We start from the raw sequence: 21,328 nt of genomic DNA on the forward strand, positions 1-21,328 counted from the left end.
TCACGCCCTCCAGGACCCTTTCTCTGTCCTGACCCCCATCCCAAATGTGAGTGACTTTCACTTTCCATTTTTTTCATTTACACATTGACTTCGTCTTTTTATTAATTTTACAATTAGAAAAAGCGGGGAGGGGAGTTAAAATTCTATTGTAACAGATTATTAGCTTTTAGGAGGTGTTGGTTTGCCACCAACAATGCTAGTCTGCCATTCTTTATTAAGGAGGTGTGTGACATAAAATATAATGTGTATCTATTTCTGAAGGAATTAGAAATTTAATTGAGGATTTCTTGTGCATCTTGAAACTGAAAATAAGGGATATCATGACCTCAATATTCTTTACTACCTCTCCGTCTCCACCTTATTCTACTCTAGTTCATCAAATAGGGGAAGCCAGGAAGTTTGTCTAAAACAGAAGGGCTCACCCTTTAGATTCACATTTATCAGCATTTAAACCTAATTTTAAATTAGCCTCAGCCACCCTTAATATTTGGTATTCCCCATCAACCTGGATTTCGTCTATCTTTACTTTCTTGGTTTATATTATGAAAAATGGTTATTTATGCTTTTTCATGTATAAAAATATATATTGACTACACACTTTTACCCTTTCAGAAAAGTTCCTCCTTTTATTAAAAAAAAAAATCGCTTTCTTAATTCTCAAGTGGAAAGCAAGCAGCCATATGTCCCTATTAATTGCAAGTGGGTGAATGTGACCATCGTGATTTTTAAGGAGAGATCAGAGACTATCAAAGGCAGAATGATCGAATAGCAGAATTCTTGGAGAAAGCAGGCGTTTATGCTGAGGATGGTAGATGGCAGATCCCGAGACCAACAAGTGTGGAAAGTACCCAGGTATTTTCTCCAAAGAACTGTCACCAAACACTCCCACCCCTGGCTTCCTCTTCACCCCAGGAGGGAGGTCAAAGATGGACCAAGGCTCGCGGATGGGGTGAAGAAGTCTGGTTTCAGCCATTGTTGTGTTTTTGAGGGTTTTTTTGTTTGTTTTATTTTTGTTAAAAATACAAACATCTCCTCATAAAAAATAGCTTTGCCAGATTGTCATCACCCAATGAGAGTGGCTGAGATCTGAGCAAAGTCTGACGAGGGGTGAAGGTTGGTGGTGATTAGGGGCCAAGACTGTCTTACAGGCAAGATGGAGGCTGGGCGAGGACTAGGGGCTGCTAGTCAGGTTGTCAGGAAATTGGGTTATGTGGCAGGGAAGCCAGAGGAGCAGGGGGCCCACAGGACAGGCCTATTTTCTTGAGTAATATGGCCTGCAGTAGGTCTACTATTCATGGCTGCTAACCTTCTTGGGACTCTCCACCTTGCTTAACCTTGAAGAGGCCAAAACTTTGAGAAATGCTGGCTCCCCAGCAGGGGCCTACTGACTTCTTACCCCCCACCCCAGAAGCAAGTCTTCTTGCTGACTTCTGCCCTTCCACCCTGTCTCCCTGGCCCTAGATCTCTGCCTCATCCTTGATGCTTTCCTTTTTTGCAGCCCCTTAGACTTAGAAGCTCCTCTCCATTTCTTCTACCTTGGGCCCCTGACCTGCCCCACGAGCCCTCCTGGGCGACAGAGAGACTAACGCAATAGAAACTCCAAGACCTGTGGCTGTGACTGGAGATTGGTCATGAAGCAAAGATCTTAAAAGCTTCCAGAGAGCTTTTGTCTCCACACTATTTGTCTTATTTCGACATGTCCAAATTCTGCCCATCCTTCAAAGCATGGTTTAAAAGTCACTTTTTCCTTTATCCTTCAACTAAAAGTAATCTCTCCCTCCTTTCTCTAAACTCTTGCAGCACCTTATCTTCACCACATATCACTTTCTGCCTTATATTATCTTTGTTTCCTAATTAAATCCCCTATATGTGCACAAAGGGCTCAGGGTAAAGTTCCCAGAGAGAAAAACCACACCTTTATCAATGTACTAGTTTTTAGCAGCTCCAAGAGCTAAACAGTGGCACAATAGTTTTGAATTCTCAAGGCGAATGATTTCCGACAAGAGTTCAGAATCCAGTCAAACCATCAATCAAGTGTGAGGGTGGAATAAAGTCATTGTGAGACATATTATAGCTCAAAAAAATTACCATATTCCCTTCTTTAGGGAGTTGCTAAATCAGGAGTCAGCCAACTGAGGCCCCCAGACCAAGTCCCGTATGCCACCTGTTTTCGTATTACCCACAAGCTAAGAGCATTTAAAATGTTTTTAGTGGTTATATTTTCCTTAGCTATATAAGTACCTTAATATATTTTGCCTTTTGGCCCTTTATGCTCTAGCCCTTTAAGGTAGTTTGCTGGCACCTGTGCTAGACAGTGTTCCACTGAAACAGAGAGTAAGAAGGAGGAAGCCATGAGACCCAAGAAATAGGAGATGGACACAGGAGAGAAAAGATGAAGGATGAAGGGAGAACTGGGATGACAGCCTGGAGCAGGCTTAGGGGGAGGTACACCTAGGTTTGAGCCAGGGCACGGAGTGTTCCCAGAGGAGTCTCCAAGAGAGAAAACTGAAGCGGTATATTAGCTGATGTGCTTGAACCTATTGAGAAGAACTTTATATTCTGCTAGGAACTTTAGGAGTGATAGTGATAGACAGATAGAAAATTAATCAAAAGAACAACAAGGCAGTGTTTAACTCTTGGGAAAGCAAGACGAATATGAAAAGAAATGCAGCTGTGGAAGTGATAGAACATACAGGACTCAGCTCTGAATGGATTCTAAATTATAGTAAGTCTGATTTCGCCAAATATTAAAATAGAACCAAATTGGAAGGTGGAAGGAGAAATAAATGGAGAAGAGGGTTAAATTCTCGCCTTTCACAATAAAAAGTTAAAAGCAAATAAAATCAGGAACTAACAGTATAAGCATAAAGTTAAGTTTAAAGTATTTTGCCTCTAAACAGCCAGCATCAGAACTGGGCCAGAGGGTGCTGCATTTTGTTATAAGCCTTATAGAATGACTTGACTTTTAAAATAATTTCCTCGTATTGCTTTGAAAATAGATTTTTTAAATAATAAGGCAAAAAAAGAAAAGTGTCTGGTCAGCCCAGGGAGTGCCAAGTGGTAATAGTGCCGAGGTGGGGAAGAGGCACAGTCGGGGTGACCTCGGGCCTCCAGGTTGAGGCAGCAGACTTCCATGTCCCCAGGTCATCCTAGCTCTGGTTACCATTACTGTTCTTGACTTGAACGTGAATGCATTTCAGTAAAATGTCAATACTGATAGCCATTCATTCACAAAATGAACATTCTCTGGGTTTCAATCCCTGTTGTTGGTGGGATGACTACATCATGATTCCCACCCTGAAGGAGTTCACGTGCTGGTGAGATATATAGTCGCTCATTCAGCTAATGGATGACTGCTCTACACAGTGATGAGATCATACTAGAGGAAAAGGTGACTGCAGAGAGAGATGCTCAGAGGTCAGAAATCCTTTGATGGAAACTTGGAGGTTGTATAGGAATCGGGAGAGACGGGGTGAGGGAGCAGCAGATGTCCAAGCACAGGGGAACAGAATATGCAAAGTCACAGAGGGAACTCATGCATGACAGAGCTGGGTACAGGTGACACCTGGGTGTGGCCTGGAGCCCGGAGCTCAGAGTTTGTAGAGGATGAAGCTAGAGAGGTGAGCAGAAGAGCTCAGTGACCTGGCATGCCATGATAAAGAATCTGGACTTTGTCTTTAAGGTTATGAGAAACCAGAGTAGTAGCATCATCAAAGCCAGCTCTCATCCCAGAGTGGAAAATAGAATGGAAGCTGGAGTAGAGACATGAGTGAGGAGGTAGACCATAGTTTGGGTGAGAAATGATGAGGGTCGGTTCTAGGGTGGTGTCAGTGAGGCAGAGAAAGGCAGATGCATTTGAAGTTATTAGAGAAGCTCAATCAACAGTCTGATGCCCCCATTATATGTGGGAGGTGAGAGAGAGAAAGAAGGCAAGAACGGCCCCCAGGTTCTTGTCTGGACACTGGGCAGACAGCCGAGCCATTTATAATACAAGGAGGAGGGCTGCTGTGCGTCAGAGAAAGGAGAGTGACATTTTGAACAGGTGGAGGGTGATGGGTCTGTGGGAATCTAGGTAGAGATCTGGTGAGCAGTAATATATATGGGTGGGCCTCAGGAAAGACTCCTGGGACATATCAGGAAGAGATCAGCATGTGGACAAAGGGTGACATCTCACTCTTGGGGAGAGTGTATAGCAAGAGAGAAGAGGGCCCTGAGTAAACTCAGGGAACACCCAGACTTCAGGCATGGACAAAGGAAGAAGAGCCCTGGAGAGACTGAGAAGGACCAAGGGGTGGGTGGTCAGGAAAGCAGAGACCAGGTCAGGTAAGCTGAGGACTGAGGTGTGTGTCTCAGGGTGGCATTGGCATTTCCTGTTCCTGGAAATTACAGAATAGTTAACATTTCTGGCCCTACCCATTATACCCATTAATAGCCTGTAGAACCCTCTACTTACATGCCCTGACAACAAAAATGTCCTTCCATGTTTCCAAATACTCCTCAGGGACAATTAGGAGGCCAATGGGTGACCTAGGTGAGAGCAGTTGCCATTGAGTTTAGGGTGAAGCCAGGGAAGGAGAAGACTACTGCTCCTCTGTCCCACTGTGGTCTTCCCTCCACAGGCCTCTTTTTGAGCTCCGGGGCTCCCCCCGACCGCCCCACAACCCCATCTTCTCCCCTATGATGTCACCTCCTGGACTGACCAATTACTATTGGTTTTTTGAGGTTTAAATTTATTATTGAGCTCCTGCTGTGTCGGGGATACCATGCTGGATGCAGCAGTCCAGATTCCCCATCTCCTGGAACTTACAGTGAACAAACAAGTGAAGCCAGGCGGGAGGCCCTTGACTAGGCCATATGGGGAGTTTGTTCTGCACAGAAGGAGGGTTCAAGGAAGGTGGGGAGGGAAGGCAGCGGAGGGTGCTTGGATCTGAGGAGAAAATGCACAGAAAAAAATGGGTGAGACTGGAGAAAGGACTAGCCATTTTCTCTTTGGGGCAGAGAGGTGGGATAACACAATGCGAGGCCTGGTGGGAAGAACTGGCCGTGGGGTTTTGGACATGACTTCCATACGCAGCTGCATCAGTATGGGGCAGCCTGCTGGGGCTGGCAGTCTGTGGCTTGGTCTGTGGGCTCTGAGGCCAGCACAGGGAGAAGCCTTGGGGAGAGCCTGCTGGCTGCCAGCTGTGTGGCGAGCGCAGGCTGGGGTCTGATGGAAGAGTCAGGGGTCCCAGGAAGTCAGGGGAGGGAGAAGCATTTTGGAGGAAAGCCACAGAAAAGGAAAGCTGGAGGCTTCAAGGTCAGCGCCCAGGTTTTTCAGAGAGAGCAAATAGCAGGAGCCATTCCACTGCTAAAGCGTGACAGTAGCGGAGCTGGGAGAGAGCTGGGTGGTGGATGGCGGGGAAGTGGTGTGAGAGAGAGAAAACTGATAATCTGTTGGCTCAGATCTTGTATGCCCAGTGTTTTTGCTTTTGTTTTTGTTTTGATGGATTTAAAACTCAAAAATTCTGAAGAAGTTACTGTTACATTGAGAATATAAAACAAATTAGCAGAATCATCTAGTCCAGTTCCCTCATTTAACAGACCGAGACACCAGGAAGGTGAATACTTGGGGCCATGGCTCCTGGCGAGTGCACGGCACTGCGGGGCTGCAGGGGCAGGCCTGGGGCCGGGCTCTCTCCTCCATGCCCTGCTGCTGGCCCAGTGGCTAGAGCCAGGACCAAGGAACAGCTCTGGTTTTCCCTGTATTGGGGGAGCGACTCCATGGCCACAACCCTGGCATCCTGACTCCATGGGATAGCCACTGTCAGCATCTTAGAGTGACCACACCTGGCAACTTGATTTGAAAGCTTTTGGTGGCACTGTCTTATATTACCATGAAATTTAAGTAATTGTATTTGGAGACATCTACTATCTTTGAGACAAGTATAATTGTCTCAAATTGGGGGAAAGTATAATTTAGAAAGGAAACTTCAGAAAAAGACACATTTATGAGTAACTTCCAGGAAGGCAGTTTGCCACAGCCATTTTGGCTCCTCTTCTTGAGTGATGTGAATGGGACTCTCCAACTAATAGTGGTTCCATCAGAGCATGGTCCCAGCAGAGCTTGCAGGTGTCCACCTCCTATCTGCAAACTACACTCAATACCGTCATCCTGCTGGACCAGACATCGACCGTGGCACCAGTGGATATCCGAAATGTGGCTTGATTCATGTTTCATATCTCAAATCCGTGAAAACAATTACGACAGAATATACGTAAGCGGTATTAGAAGTGATATATTACTTACCCCTTTCCTGCTGTTTCACTTTCAAATTGACTGAAATCCAAAAATGTTGTTGTACAAAATTCATATTTCACTGAAAAAAATTAAGTAGAACATTGAGCAAGGCATGGTGCTGTCTGCCAAATCATCTCCCATCCAGAAGTACCTTCTGGTTTCTTCTCCTTTGTGTGTTCCAACATCTCTAGTACAGCTAAATGTTTATTTTATTTATTTATTTTTTTAAAAGCTGACTAAGCTGAAGGTTAATGCATTACTATGTTTATCTAATTCCAGCACCTTCAAAGAGCTTCAGTTCTTCAGGCTTAAATATCCACTGTCTCAGGCCATAGTTTGTTTATTTTTTCCAGTATAGACTGGAGTTTGTTCCATTGCTTGCTCTTTTTTTTTTTTTTTTTTTTAACATTTTAGGTTTTATATCTGCACCCCAAAAGTTGAAGAATTCCAAAGACTGGCATTTTTATTGTAAGGGTCTCTTAACTAATTTCAAATATTACCAAGTTGGCATCCTCCCACAGCTCTGAATGTGGCATCTTACCGGTGTCCTTGTTAGCAGTCTGGTGGCCTGACCCTGGGTTTTTGAGCACTCGTTATGGTGAACAGTTTGGGAGCTGTGAGCAGACAGAGAGGATCACCCAGAGAGACAGACATGGCCTGTGCTATTCTGATTCCCAACAGCTCCTGAGTATTAAAATAGCTGGTGAGTGTGAAGAGACATGAATGGGGATGCTCAGGGGATGGCAGGAGGGATGGTGACTGCTGGCATGGAGAAAGGGTTCCTGCTGGAATTGAACACTAAAGGCGTGGTGGACGATGCATCTGGCACCCCAGGTGATGCTGCTACTTGTAGGAGCGCAGACAGGCAGAGCCTGACTGAGCCAGGCAGGCAGCTCCATATGAAACATATAAACTTTGGTCTTAGAGAGGATTTTATGAATTTGACCTCAAAGGCAAGGGAAATAAAAACAAAAATAAATGAATAGGACTATATCGAACTAAAAACTTCTGCACAGCAAAAGAAACCATCGGCAAAACAAAGTGGCATCCAACTGAATGAGAGAAGATATCTGCAAACAACACCTCCAATTAGGGGGCTAATATCCAAAATATATAAAGAACTCATACAACTCAACAACAAAACAACAATCCATTCAATAAATGGGCGTAAAGACACTTCTTCCAAGACACACAAATGGCCAACAGGTATGTGAAAAGATGTTCAACGTTACTAGCTATTAGGGAAATGCAAATCAAAACCACACATGGTTTTGTATGGTACCTGGAAGTAAATCTAATGAAAGATATGCAAAAATTTTATGGAGATAACTATAAAGCTTTTAAGGACACAGAAGAAGATCTGATTAAATGGAGAGATATATCATGTTAATGGATAGGAAGCTTAGTATAAAGATACCAGTTGACCTCAGATTAATACAGAGTGTTCATGGCATTTGATCATATAATCTTAAAATTATATGGAAGACTAAAAACAGGAATAGACAATTTCTAAGAAAAATAAAATGAGTGGGGGAAACTTCCATATGGCCTATCAAGACTTAATGTGAGTTACAGTAATCGTTGTAATAATTAAGACAGTTTGGTATTGGTATTGAGATAGACAAACTGATCAATAGAACAGAGTAAAAAACTCAGACCCATGCAATATGAAAACTTGATAAGAAAAGAGTGGCTTAACAGATCAGCAGCAGAAAGATGAACTATTCAATAAATTGAATAAATCGTGAGGGGGGGAAAAGGCACCTCATACAGTATGTACAAATAAATTCCAGGTGGATTAAATACCTAAATGTGAAATGAAAACCTTAAAACTTTTTTTAACCTATGACGGGAAAGGATTTTTTTAAATGAGTTAAAAAAAAACCACTAATCATAAGAAAAAGATTCATAAATTTGACTATGTTAAAAAACTTAATTTCTGTACAACTAAAGACATCATGTATAAAGTTAAAAAATAATGCTATAAACTGGGAGGAGATAATTACAACTCGTGATCAGCAGAGGATTAGAATTCATAATATATTAAAAGCTCCTACAAATCAGCCAGAAAAAAAGACACACAATTGGGAGAAAAAAAATGAGTAAATTATATGAATAAGCAATTCACAGATAAAAGACCTGAGTGTTCAATATATACAAAAATATTTTAAATCTCACTAGCAATCAGAGAAATGCATATAAAACAAGATACATTTTGTACCTATCAGATTGGCAAAAAATTTAAAGGCGAACTATCTGAAGTGTTGATGAGGAAGTGGAACCACAGGAACTCATACACTGCTGCTGGGAGTGAAAATTAGTATAATCTCGCTGGAAAGCAATTGGCAGCCTCTGGTACAAGACCTGACAGTCACGTTCTAGGTGTAGAACCCAGGAGACTGTCGTGTATGTGCACAAAGAGACACATCTGTGGACTTTTTTGCTTGCAGAAAGTGGAAAGAACTTAAATGTCCACCAACCAAAAACATGGAAATATCGTATATTTATATAAGCAACTAAATGACTAAGTTAGGTAAATCTTGAAAGCATGATGGTGAATTAAGAGGAGCAGAAGAATCTGTGTAGTATGACACCTTTTTCTGAAATTTAAAAACACTCTGAGCAATATAATGTCTATGTATGCATATTCATGAGGCAAAAGTATAAAATCGTGGATAAGACAAAGAAACATCAACATCTGAAGTGCACTTAGATCTGGGGACATAGAGGGAGAGGGAGCTGAAAAGAAGAGGGCTTTACTTCACTCTGTCTCCCAGGACAAAATATTAACATTTGTTCCATCTCGGTGGTGGCCATGCAAGTAGAGTTTGTTATCTTCTGTGTTGTCTATATATTCGAAGTGCATCATGGTTTTTAAAAAATTAATTCTTCTGAGGAAAAAAAACTCCTGCTCAATCTCCATCTTAAAGTGGGCAATAATTCAAAAAACATTTAAACTAATTGATGTTTATCACCTCCTGAATAGCAGTTTAGCCTGGCTGGCCGAAGTGCAGGACCCTGGGGCAGCCTGCCTGGGTCGGAATCCAGCTCTGCCACTTCGAAATGGTAGCTTTAAACAAGCTACTTAATCTCTCTTTGCCGTGGTTTCCTTGGATGCAAATGCTGCTGCTGTTGATAATGATGATGATGATGATGGTGATGGTAGTGATGGTGATGCTATTAGTGCCTACTCATCGAATTGCCTCAAGGATATGATGAATTACTGTTCATAAAGCACTACATAAGTGGACTCTTATTATTATGCCTGAATATGACCTACCATTCAAAGAGACGCTAGTTATTTGTTAGATGCAAGAAAGTGGGGAAGAGGATAAATAAGCTTTGAAGAAATCATGTAAGTGGATGTTGTTTTTAGTGATGGTTGCTCTTCTACTGCAGTGACAAAAATATCTCTCAGATCTCTAAAATTAACCTGTTGAGTTGGAGATGATTCACCCCCAGTGACTTCACAGTTAGCTCTGGTAAGTAAAATTATCACTCATTCACTTTTCAGAGCTGGCTGTAAAATCAATTTGAAAAACAAAAATCAATATGTAACTGATGAAATATATAGAATTCCCTCTAAAAATGAAAGCTACACGTATATTCAAGTTTTGATGAATATGTGGTATTGTCCTATTACATAAGACTACCTTTTTTTTTTTGGTATATAAAAAACAAAAGATGAAATGTGGTTAGATGGGGATTTAAATTGAGGCCTATTTAATATCTCAAATAAGTGAGAAATCACAGTCACTAGGGAGCCAAGGACAATTACAGGAAGGCAAAGATTGCCGGCTTTGTCTGGTGTGGATTTGAACTGCAGCTCTTCTACTTACTAGGCTTGTTCATAGCTTTGAGTGAATTACTTAAATCTACTGTGCCTCAGTTTCCTCATCTAGAACATAGGACTCACAGTCCCTCTCTTGCAGAACTCTGTGAGGATCAAATACATGGTATATGCGACCTCGGGTACATAATCCGTGCTCAGTAGTTAATTTTATCTCTGACGTGATTATCATTAATCGAGTTACAATTTCCTCATTGCTAATGGATGGGGTGGATTGGGGGAAACTAAGACAAGATGAGAGAGAACCTGGAAGGTCTTAGAGTTGACACTGCCAATGCTTCTTCACTTCATATGAAACAATAAGTTACTTCAAGGCCCGGGAATTTTTTTTTGAAATGAAAAAAACTTGGTCTTCATCTTGAAGGTGATCAAATGCTGCTTTTAGAGTGTAATTTTTCAGTGCAAGGCATTGCAACAATCTGCGTCTGCTTTCCTATAAGAAGCACCCTGTTTGACTACCACTGCCGTTGTATGTCCTTGCTCAGCACCCTAAAACATCCAATACAGCTAGGAAATTTCATCATGCCTGGTGCCCCTCCCAAACATTCGAACCCACATTCCTGACAGCTGGATGAATGAATCTCTAGGACTGAGCAACCACCAAGGGCAAAGCCAAAACTCTGTGCCTGCTCCCAGGCCTGTGCCAAAGGCAAGATTTCAGGGGCACCCAAACCCGAGCTGGAGGCAGGACGATTGGCCCCATGGCAAAGAGGGTGAAGACTGGCTAGTGTGACACCCCTTCCTCTGCATTTCTTTGTTTCTGGCAACTCAGTCCTTTCTTCTTCCACCCTCCACCCCAATCCTACTATACCCAAGCCTGCCTCTCACTTCTTACTCTCATTTTTTAAATGATCCATTCTCTTGGTGGGAGAGGAGGGGCATTTTGGTGCTGAACCACACAGGGGAGAGGGAATGCCTAGGAAGGATACAGTGTGGCTCTGACTACAGTGATACAGCAAGCTGTGAATAGAGACTACACTTTCACCAGCAAAATACATACTTGCATTTTAAAGGAAGAACCTGTTTATCCCTCAGGATCCCTAATTGGTTAATTATTTAGGGAAAATGGGTCTTTCACCCTGTCTTGCTTGATGAAAAGAGAAAGGTTTTGGATGGGAAAATGGGAAGCTCAGGACAGGTTGAGTTGGAGGTGCCTACTGCACAGGCTCGTGTGTCCCAGATGCCCCCCCACCCCACCCCAGGACCCCTTGAACTCAACATGCTCAGGACTGAAGTCATCTTTCCCCCATGCTTCCAGAAGCCTGTTTCAGTTGGTGGTGCCTTAATGCCCTCAGCCCACCCATCTCCCAAGCCAGGAGAAGCACTCAGCATCATCTTTGACTCATCCCTCTCCCCCAACAGTCATCCATGCTGTGACTTATTGCCCCTCCCCATCACCCATAGGACAAGCCAGGATCAAAATCACAACGCATTTAACTGTCTTGCTAATTGCCGTGGCTTTCTACTGCCTTGGGACTGTCTCAAGGCAAGTGAAAGTGTTTGAAATCCATACTTCACATCATCTTATGAGAATTTTTGAAATTTTTATGGCCCGTTTCTTGTCAGATCTGACTTGATCACCACTTTTACCTTATATTTGGGCTGCGGAAAAGCTCTTACAGTGAGGAGGATAAACATCAGCTCTATAATTTTCTTGCTGTTCACTTGATTAGTATTTTGTCTTCAGTCCTCAGTTGTGTTTCTTAGAGGAATCTTTTGAAATGATGGGTCCATTTTGTGAGGCTTAGTTTAGTTAGAACTACATAAAATAATCAGTGAGTCTGTTTAACCAAGCACACATAAACATGCTGAAATAAACCAAAACTGCTGAAAGAAAACAAACAAGTGAGGGTTACGCTAATGACCCCCCACCCCAGGTAGGATTCCTTCCCCTCTTCCCTTAGAAAGCCATAGACCACTGGGTCAGCCTGTATGGTAAATATTAGTAAAGCTTAATTTCCGTTAGAAAACAAGGACACAGAAATAGAGGTTCTAATATTTTCATTTTGCACACCCACCAGTGCTGCCTGGTGGAGGCTGCTGCCCTGTAGGTCATGGATCCCACCCATAGGACCCACAAACTGCTTGCTTCTTATTACAAGTGGTAGAAATTTGAGGACCTCGGGTCTTCCCAGCAGCGAGGGGGAACCCAGGGGATATGTCCTCAAGGCAGATGGCTCTCTTGGAAGGTGGAAGGGCTAGACCTAAGAAGGCCTCAGGGATTAACCCTCAGTCAGAAAAATCCATTTCCTAACCTTCCCAGCCCATCTAAATTTTACTGTGATGCCTTTTAAAGTATCCCAAAATACCTTTCTTAAGCTTTGAAAATGCCATCTCATTCAAATATGAAAGGGATTAGATCAATAAAAGGCATTTTTTCATGAGCTTCTTAGCTTCGATTGTTTCTCCTTGGGGGTGAGGAGGATTAATATTTTGGCATGACCTTAACTCAAAGACCCTACCATCCGTTGATGATTTCATTTCATTGTATCTCTATCAGTTCTGTTTTTTCTTTAATGTTCCAGCAGTATACAAACCACAGTTTTATACAAGAAAAAGAAAATGTTTTCCAGTTTGACTCCAATGGAGTTGCAACAACTCAATGAGTCTTTCTGGAAACCATAACTGTGTTAGGTTTGCATTTCAAAACACTACTTAAAGGTTTCTTAATAGTTTTGTCCCCATAGCTACATAGGGATAACCAAGAACTAAAGCAGAGGCAATGTCTTCTCTAGAAGGTGTTTTGTCATTGTCAGGGATACCCGATCCTACAGACTACCTTATACCCACAGCCAATCCCCCACCCCCACTCCTTCTTCACCATTCACCCAGAGAACAGGCAGGGAAGCAGGAAAGTAGAAGAAAAAGGTGTCGATCTCCCCACTGGCTCCTGGCCCCTCACTGATATTGAAGGATGGAGCATAAGGGACACGACAGCTTCAGTCAACTTTTCTGGGTGCATGTGCATCCTCAGCAGAAGGATGAGTGCTCATTGTGAAGTTCAAATTCAAAGTAGTTTGTGAGGCTGCTCCATCTTAAGGAGGCTCACTTTAACTTTTCTTCCAAGAATTAAGTGTAAGTGACTGAGTACCAGAAACGTGGACTGCAACATATCACCTTCTTCCCAGGGTCTTCCCCTTCCCCATACCCTGCGGACTCCCCTCCCACCCTTATTATACCCCTATCATCCTGCTTGGATGGATAATGCTTATTAAATGCCACAGTTTGGTTGTCTTCTGGGTACCATCTCAACTCTTAACTTCTACTAAATACTTTCAGATAACTCTCTTCCTTGCCATCATCTTATGCTATTTACGGGAATGATTTTGTGTGAGTGCTGGCTATTACAGCTAATTTCCAATTTTATAATTTTGATACAGCTATCTATACTCATATACAAGTTTTCCACGCCTTCACCAGGAGTAGAAAAGTTACATAGTCCTGTGAGTAAGGAGAGAAGAATTGAGTCTGTCCCCCAGCCCCTCTTACCACGATGTATCCTGGGGTGATGATGCTCAGAGCTCTTCTCTGACAGCCCAGAGCCCGTTATCTTTTGTAAGTGTCATTTACTTTATTTTTCCCTGAATATATTACTTTGTCCTTACTATGCTGAAGCTCTTCTACCTCTTTTCTGCTCACTCACCCAGCTTGGTAAGATCTTCCTGCTATTTATCACCACCAGTTTGGCATTTCACCATCTGGGAGCTCTAGACACGTGAACGCATCACTTGTACTACCACCGAACATAATTTATAGTAACATCAGCTCAGACTGGCCCAGCACTTTTCCATGCAGTGAAGGGCCCACTTAAATCATCTTTTGCTTCCTCTCACCAAACTAGTTCACTACCATTGTCACACCATTCTCCCAACATAGTTCTGGTACTTTTTATTTCCTTGTAAATGTTTCTAAGGATGCTTATTCTCAGAGCCCTGACTTCATAACTATTTTACTTGAGCTCTTGTGTCAATCTTGGTTTAAGGAAGCTCCTGTTTTTCCTACGACAATGAATTTTGCAGCTTCCTCCATCTCGTCCTGTGCTAGTCAGGTGAGATATACAATAGCTGTATAATCACGTTTTTAATCCATTCTGAGAGACTCTGAGGTACTATAAACAATCCATTACTTTTCATGGTGGGGGAATGGGAACTTTTGTTCCTAAGAGAATCATCCCTAGCTAAAAGAGCCTTCTTAAGTCTTGTACATAGGAATAAGAGGACGGTTTTTGCCAAAACCTATTCTAGATCTTGTGGTGTTGCCACAAAACAAACATGTACCCACTAATCAGACCTGTTTCCCCAGATACCCCAAGTGCACTTCTGACGTTGGCTCCCAAAGCTCACACTCTTCCCCTCAGCCTGCAGCATTCTTCCCTGGTGTCGGTCACCAACCCGGTCCCTCTGCAGAAGGCTTAGAAGGAGAGATGGAAGGAAACAAGCCTAAGATTTTCATGTGCAATAAGTCTTCTGAATAGCACTGCCCCACCCAGCTCTCCTTCTGTGCAAACTGTCCCTTAAATCATGCATGTATCTTGGAAACGTTAGTGTCTCCCCACCCCTCCCCCACAGATCCCTGGGCATTGTAAAAGTTGACCAGAGTGGTGTCTTGATGTTATTTTTCTCAGTCATTTCCCTGCACTTCATATAATGTATACCACAGGATGTTGTAGGGATATACATATTTGCATATAAATATATATACGTGTGTGTGTGTGTGTGTGTGTATACATTTTTTTTTTCCCCCCTAAGGTCCAGTAAATTTGAGAAGTGGTAGGCTAAGGAAAATGACACCAATACCTTTAGTGCAAGATTTCTCAAGGCTTTTAATAAGCTACCTGGTATGGTGAGTCATGAAAAGCCAGTCACAATATTTAGTCATCTATAAACTCATTTTAGGTGCTTCTTTCCAGGAGCATCTAACAGAACTAGTATTCTATAGGAGACACATTGAGGCGTGTCGTGATCAGTGTGTCCTATATTCAGCATGTCAGAATCACTTTGGGAGCTTGTGATTACTGGCCCTGCTCCTAAAGATTTTAATCCCAACAGTCTAAGGTAGAGTGTGGGAATCTGTTTGTTGTTCTTTTCTTAAAGCTTTCCTTATGACTTCGATGATGATTCGATCTTTAAGGCTTCAGAGATGCTATCCCCTATGACTCTCCTGAGCCCACACCAAAGAACTTGTACCCAAGTTCCTTTGTAGGTAAATAACGCGTTTATGCAAGAGAGATGCTGAAAATTTATGAGGGAAACCACCCCAGGCCTTTGTGATCTGGGGAAAATTACTAGCCTGTTTCTATGCCTTTAGAAACCACTTCCCAGCATTGTACCATCCCCATCTATCCACCTTCAAGTAACCTTCAGAGCCCACAGAGCTTACCCCAGCTGTTCTCACTCATGCCAATTTGGGCTATTTCACACCTATCTGTATTTTGTTTCATTTGTCTATATTTTGAATCCCTGCAGGACCATATTCAGGGTAGGACCCAATTAAATACTTTTGGGGGGTATCCCCCATAGCACTTCATACAGAGTTGAACAAATAGTAAATACTCAATAACTGCAGAGAAACCAAGGGACAAAAGGGACTTTGGCCCAAAGATGGCACACTATGAGCATTTTTAAATGGACAGTAATGGATGTTTTATCATTGTGGTATGTATGTTACAGTGGACACAAATAAAAGAATAATTTAAAAGGTTAATTTAAAAATATCAACCTTTACAGTATCTAGAAATTATATCTATTTAGAAATTAAAACTAATTAACCATAAGGTAAAAGTACTTGCTGTCAATTTAAAAAATATTCAAGGAGGTTCGTAGTTTTTCAAAATTCTTATGGGGATATATGAGCATAAGTTGTGACAGCCATTGCTTTAGAGAAAAATGTTGGGTTAAAAGCTATTGGTTAAAAGGGCAGGGTTTGGAATTAGGCTGGCAGGGAAACCTTGGTAAAAATGCCAGCTAGACCCATCTCTAAGGGTTAAAACCATGAAGTGCCTGGCACAGAGCCAGCACCCCCTTCATTCGATCAAAGCTGCCATGTCCCTGCTTCCACAGATCTTACGTTCTAGTGGACAAATATTTAGTCGATTCGTTGCTTCTGTGGAAATGCATGTTTGCTGCCTTTCTAGAAAGCCTCTTAAAATACCTTATCCTCAGGCAATTTTTAGAAACAGTTTCTACAAAGAAATGGCTCAATTTTGATATTCCAGAACAAATCTACCTAGATTCCATTGTTCTTGTCAGAATAATCATCTGAGGAGGCATATACTTATTTCGATGAAAGGGCCATTACTCAAAACTCTTTCAGCTTTCCTGTGGAATTGTCTTCAAAGCACAGCACAATCTTTTGCACAGCCTTCATGCTTGTAAATATTTGTCTTTAAAGGACACATTTGATGTTTTTGGAACAAAGGTCATTCACACAAAGGTCTGATGACCATGGTGGATGATCAGACTAGGCAGGAATATTATTTGTCTCAAACTCTGGAAGAGCATAAATCAGGAAGTCGGACATTCTCATGGTAAAGAAGAGCCAAGAGACACTGTTTATTCCCTTTGCACTGAGGCTGAGGGAGAATCCTGGCCATATCACAATCACTTGGCTGTGCAGTTGCTGAAAGATACTATGGTCTTAAACTTTAGAGAGCTTTCTAGGGCTGTGGGAGGCCCATGGCACCCCCTACTTTAGTTCTGCTCATCCCAGTGCAGTGACCCCACTCCAGGCCATGCCAGTGGGGGTCTATAGCTGGAAAAGGCCTGAGAGCTGAAATAGCTGTCCCAGAAGGACCCAGAGCTGAGAGAACAAAGCTGAGCCAGTCTGTGACAGGGCATGCGGATAGAGGAAGCGCCAGCGCCTGTGTCTAAATTGTGTTTGAGTATTTATTGAGTCTGTGTCTGCGAGATCTGAGTGTCCAGGGATTAATCACTGTCCACTGAGGGAATGAGCTCAGGGTGGGCAGAGGAGGTGGACTATGAGATGGGGAGGGACCAGACAAGGATTGCAGAAGCTGACGTATATGGCTGGCTGGTTGTTCACTCTGCTTATCAAATCTGTCTCTTCTAAATGATTATGGAGCACTGCACAAAAAGCTCTAGGGATCTTAGAAGGCCCTCAATTCCCAAAGAACAAATTCGTTTTGTTTTGTCGGGGTTTTTTGTTTTGTTTTGTTTTTAGTATAAATTTGCACTGTATTTTACTACTTTCTTCTCCTTCCGCAATATTTCTCTGGTATTTTCCTTAACACTATCCCATCCTGTGCCCAGAACTGAGCTGAGTGCTCTTGTGAGACACCATCTCTGTTCTCAGGCAACTTGAATCTCCTTGAGAAGTTGATCATAATATGCATACAAACCGTCAAGTAAGGATGGCCAGTGGGTTTCATTGCAAAGGTCAGCTCCAGCTAATTGGTGATCTTATGGAGTATTCATCAAATCTAAGACACATTGATTGTAAGATGCCATTTTATCTACTCTTAAGAAAGAAAGAGGTGCTGCCAATTAAATTGCGATTACTTTCTTATTACTTAGAATTTTTATTTTATACGTACTGAAAGATCCTCTTTGCCTTATTTAGACATAATGTTATTTTTTAAACATCTATTGCTGTCATTAACTCATAAATTGGAAAATAACAGGGAAATAAATTGGTTGTAGTTTTTTAAAACTTCTTCACGCTCAGGATACAACCGTCTAAAGCACCTTTGACTTGGAGTTGCCGATGTCTTGTTTCCCACTCGTGCAGGTCTTTGTGCCAGGAGCCCTGGTGAGGCCACATTTCTTACAAGAGTGTTCTTGACTTTTCTCCCAAATCTCTGGCTTCAGTTGTGTAAATTGATGTGCACACAGGTAATGACAACCACAGCAAAACTGCCACCTGGCAACAGTGACTCTAAGACACATCTCAATTTCTAAGATATCAAACAGGAAAAAAATACATCTTAGACTCAATGAAGTATGGATTCTGAGACTCAGTCAAATAAAGACTACCACGGTCAAACACCCATGTCTGCCCCGGGAATGGGACTGGCGTTGGTGCTATGTGCTTTTTATTAAGCAATAATTTCCTCCTGTATAATTTGCAAAACCGAATGGTTTCCAGTGCAGTGGTTGTAGGGAGTTCTCCATGATCTCATAGAGCTGGGAAAGCTGTATACATGAAGTAGGTCTAAAAAAGGTGAGATTTGGTCTGGACAAGAGGAGCCCACTTCCAGAAAGGGAAGAACACAATTTAGAAGGTTCAAGAGAGTCAACAAGCATGTCATGTGGAAAGGACAGTGGGGTAACTAGGCATGGGTATGGTTTAGTTAGGCTATAAAGGCATGAGTTTTTGCTCTAAGAACATAAGTTCAAATTAGTGTGTTTCACTTGTAGAAACGTAGTAAATGGTTCTCACGTTTCCATAACTTTTATTTCTTTCCTTACCATAGGTCCCGATGTTTTTAGTTCAAAGAGCCTTGCCCTTCAAGCCCAGAAGAAGATTCTGAGCAAAATAGCCAGCAAAACTGTGGCCAACATGTTGATTGATGACACCAGCAGTGAGATCTTTGATGAGCTCTACAAAGTCACCAAAGAGCACACCCACAACAAGAAGGAAGCCCACAAGATCATGAAGGACTTAATCAAGGTGGCAATCAAAATTGGGATCCTCTACCGGAACAACCAGTTCAACCAGGAGGAGGTTGTTATCGTGGAGAAGTTCAGGAAGAAGCTGAACCAAACTGCCATGACCATCGTCAGCTTCTATGAGGTAGAATACACCTTCGATAGGAACGTGCTCTCCAAGCTCCTACACGAGTGCAAGGACCTGGTACATGAACTGGTGCAGCGACACCTGACGCCCAGGACCCATGGGCGCATCAACCACGTCTTCAACCACTTTGCTGATGTAGAGTTTCTCTCCACCCTTTATAGCCTAGATGGAGACTGTAGGCCCAACCTCAAGAGGATTTGTGAGGGAATCAATAAATTGTTAGATGAGAAAGTCCTTTGAGTATCTTCCCTCCTCCTGGACTTTGCTGGCATTCAAGTTACAGCACCCAGTGTGATCTGGGTGAGAATTAAGAAAACAGGAAGAAACCCTTGTCCAAGACACCCACATTCTGTCCTTTTCATCCCTCCGACGTTGATGCCAAGTTGAGCTCAGGTGTTTATCCCCTGAGCTCACTGATGAGGTCTTGTACTTAAAATCGCCTTTGTTTGCCAGCCCAAAGGGACATTTCAGCTATTCTAAGCGGAAAGATTGCCCTGCTCATCAAGGTGAGCTCAGTTCATCTTGCGGAGTGGAAGGAGCTCTGGACCAGGATTTGGAGGACAGGGATTTGGTTCCCAGCTCCACCAGTTATGATCCATCCTCTGGATCCTGGAACCAGGATGCCTGCCTGCCTCCCAGGGCTGCTGTGAGGATCGAATGAGATGATATATATTCACGCTTTTAAAAACTCTAATGTCGGGTCTTATTATTTTCTCTTCAAAGTATGAGAGGGGTCAGCCTGGACCTAGACTATTAAACAGCAAAAACAGAAGACTTGTCTCTAATGGGCTGGGTTTGCAATGTCTCTAGATGTGCTGTTTCAAACAAATTAAAAATGAATCTAAAAGTATGAAAAAGTACAGCTGCAAACTGAAAAAAAAAAAGGTTTTTCAAGAGCTGTTTTTCAGATCTCAGATATGCAGGTTTATGATCCTGCAGTGGCAAGTAGAGAGAGCTTCCCACCCATCACACAGAAGCCGGAAAGAACTGCTTCCCTTGCAATACCAGCCTTCCCTCATCGAAGGGGCGCAATCTGTGAGGCACAAGGAGGGTTTATACCAGCACTCAGGGGGAGAGTTGGACAGAATGACCCCTGTCTGTCTTTCTTGGCCTTTCATAGTCATTTTGTGCTGTTTTCTCTGGTTCATTAATAAATCGAAACTACCCTTCAAACAAGGTTTTGGAATTGTGATTCAAAAATTAAAATTCCTTGGAGTTAGATACAGTGTTAAGAATAATGGGATTGAAAGGAAGGAAAAAATGAGGAGAAAGAGCTCTGCACTTAGGCCCTAAGGGGAGGCAGTCCTGGGGAGAGCAAGGTGGGGCCTGTACCCCTGGTCGGTGGGGAGCTAGCTCATGGACACGGTGACTGCCTTCTCCGAATGTCTCACAGCCTCACTTTCACACTGGCTTCTGACATCTTTTCATCAGAGTCTTAACAAGCATCAGGACAATATCTGTTGCTTTATAATGCTGTCTGGAGGGCACCACATTAAGAGACTTGCTCTTCCTGCATCGCCACCTGTCCCGCTATGCTTCTCCTGTATCTGATGATAATGTAAAAACATTACATTAGCTCAGCCCCACGGTCGATCTCACCCCATGGTCTCTCTAGCAGAAGCATCAAGAGATGGTTTAGGGAGTGTGTGAAACAACATCCACTAAACCTACAGTGGCCATTTGGCCTCAACTGGCTCCCATGTCAACATCAGTGCTAACTCTCCAGTTAAGTTCTCCCACTACCAGCACTCCGAAGTAGTTCAAAGGCAGAATGTCCAGGGGATATAGGGAATAGTTAAGTCAGCCCCTGTTCTCCACATCTGACAAGCATGGCCTAGTTCCCCCTCATAGACTCACGGACTGAACAGTGATGCACATCTAGGCCTGGGAAAGCATTTGGTCATCTGGGAAGTCCTGGTGGAAGCTGCAGGCATAAGGCTCCCCTTCTCCCCGACCTGGCAGGCAGCAAGCACCCCAGCAGTAGCTGAATTTTCCCATACAAAGTCCTCAATGCCTGCCTTGCTATACTCATCTAATTAAGGACTGCTTTCTAGTTTGAGGGCTGGGTCTTTTTTCACTAAGTAAGGGCTTATCCAGAGAACTCAGACCCAAAAAGAATGGGTGGAACTGTGTTCTGTCCATCTGAGACACAGCAGGGAAGAAGGCAGGATCCCCAGACAGAGAGGGTTGGAGGCGCTCCCCACTCCGTGGGCCACAGCACACAGCAGTGGTGGCAGAGGGCTGAGTAGGGTCTGACAGCCCGTGAGTCTCTAAAAGAAGGGGGCCCACCTTGTTCTGGTCAGAGAAGGATCGGCACTTCCACCAGCAGATCTCAGCAAGTGCAACAGCAGAATGTAGACTGAAGCATCTTCTACCGCTTTAGGTTTCCCCACTGAGGTAGCCAAGGCCAGCTGGAAGTGTCTCAGGTTTATCAACAGTAGTCAGGG

General features: G+C 43.0%; 1 protein-coding gene across 1 annotated transcript in view; it reads left to right on the forward strand.

The window, feature by feature from the left end:
- TNFAIP8L3 (TNF alpha induced protein 8 like 3) overlaps positions 1–20,042 on the forward strand; it is a 35,287-nt gene extending 15,245 nt beyond the window's left edge. Inside the window, exon 2 of the mRNA XM_025038912.1 lies at positions 18,559–20,042. Within this exon, the coding sequence (XP_024894680.1) occupies positions 18,559–19,121 (563 nt within the window). The 3' untranslated portion in view covers positions 19,122–20,042. The remainder of the gene's footprint in view (positions 1–18,558) is intronic.
- Positions 20,043–21,328: the final 1,286 nt, after the last annotated feature.

The sequence above is a fragment of the Pteropus alecto genome, unplaced genomic scaffold (genome assembly GCF_000325575.1).
Source record: "Pteropus alecto unplaced genomic scaffold, ASM32557v1 scaffold86, whole genome shotgun sequence".
Taxonomy (NCBI): domain Eukaryota; kingdom Metazoa; phylum Chordata; class Mammalia; order Chiroptera; family Pteropodidae; genus Pteropus; species Pteropus alecto.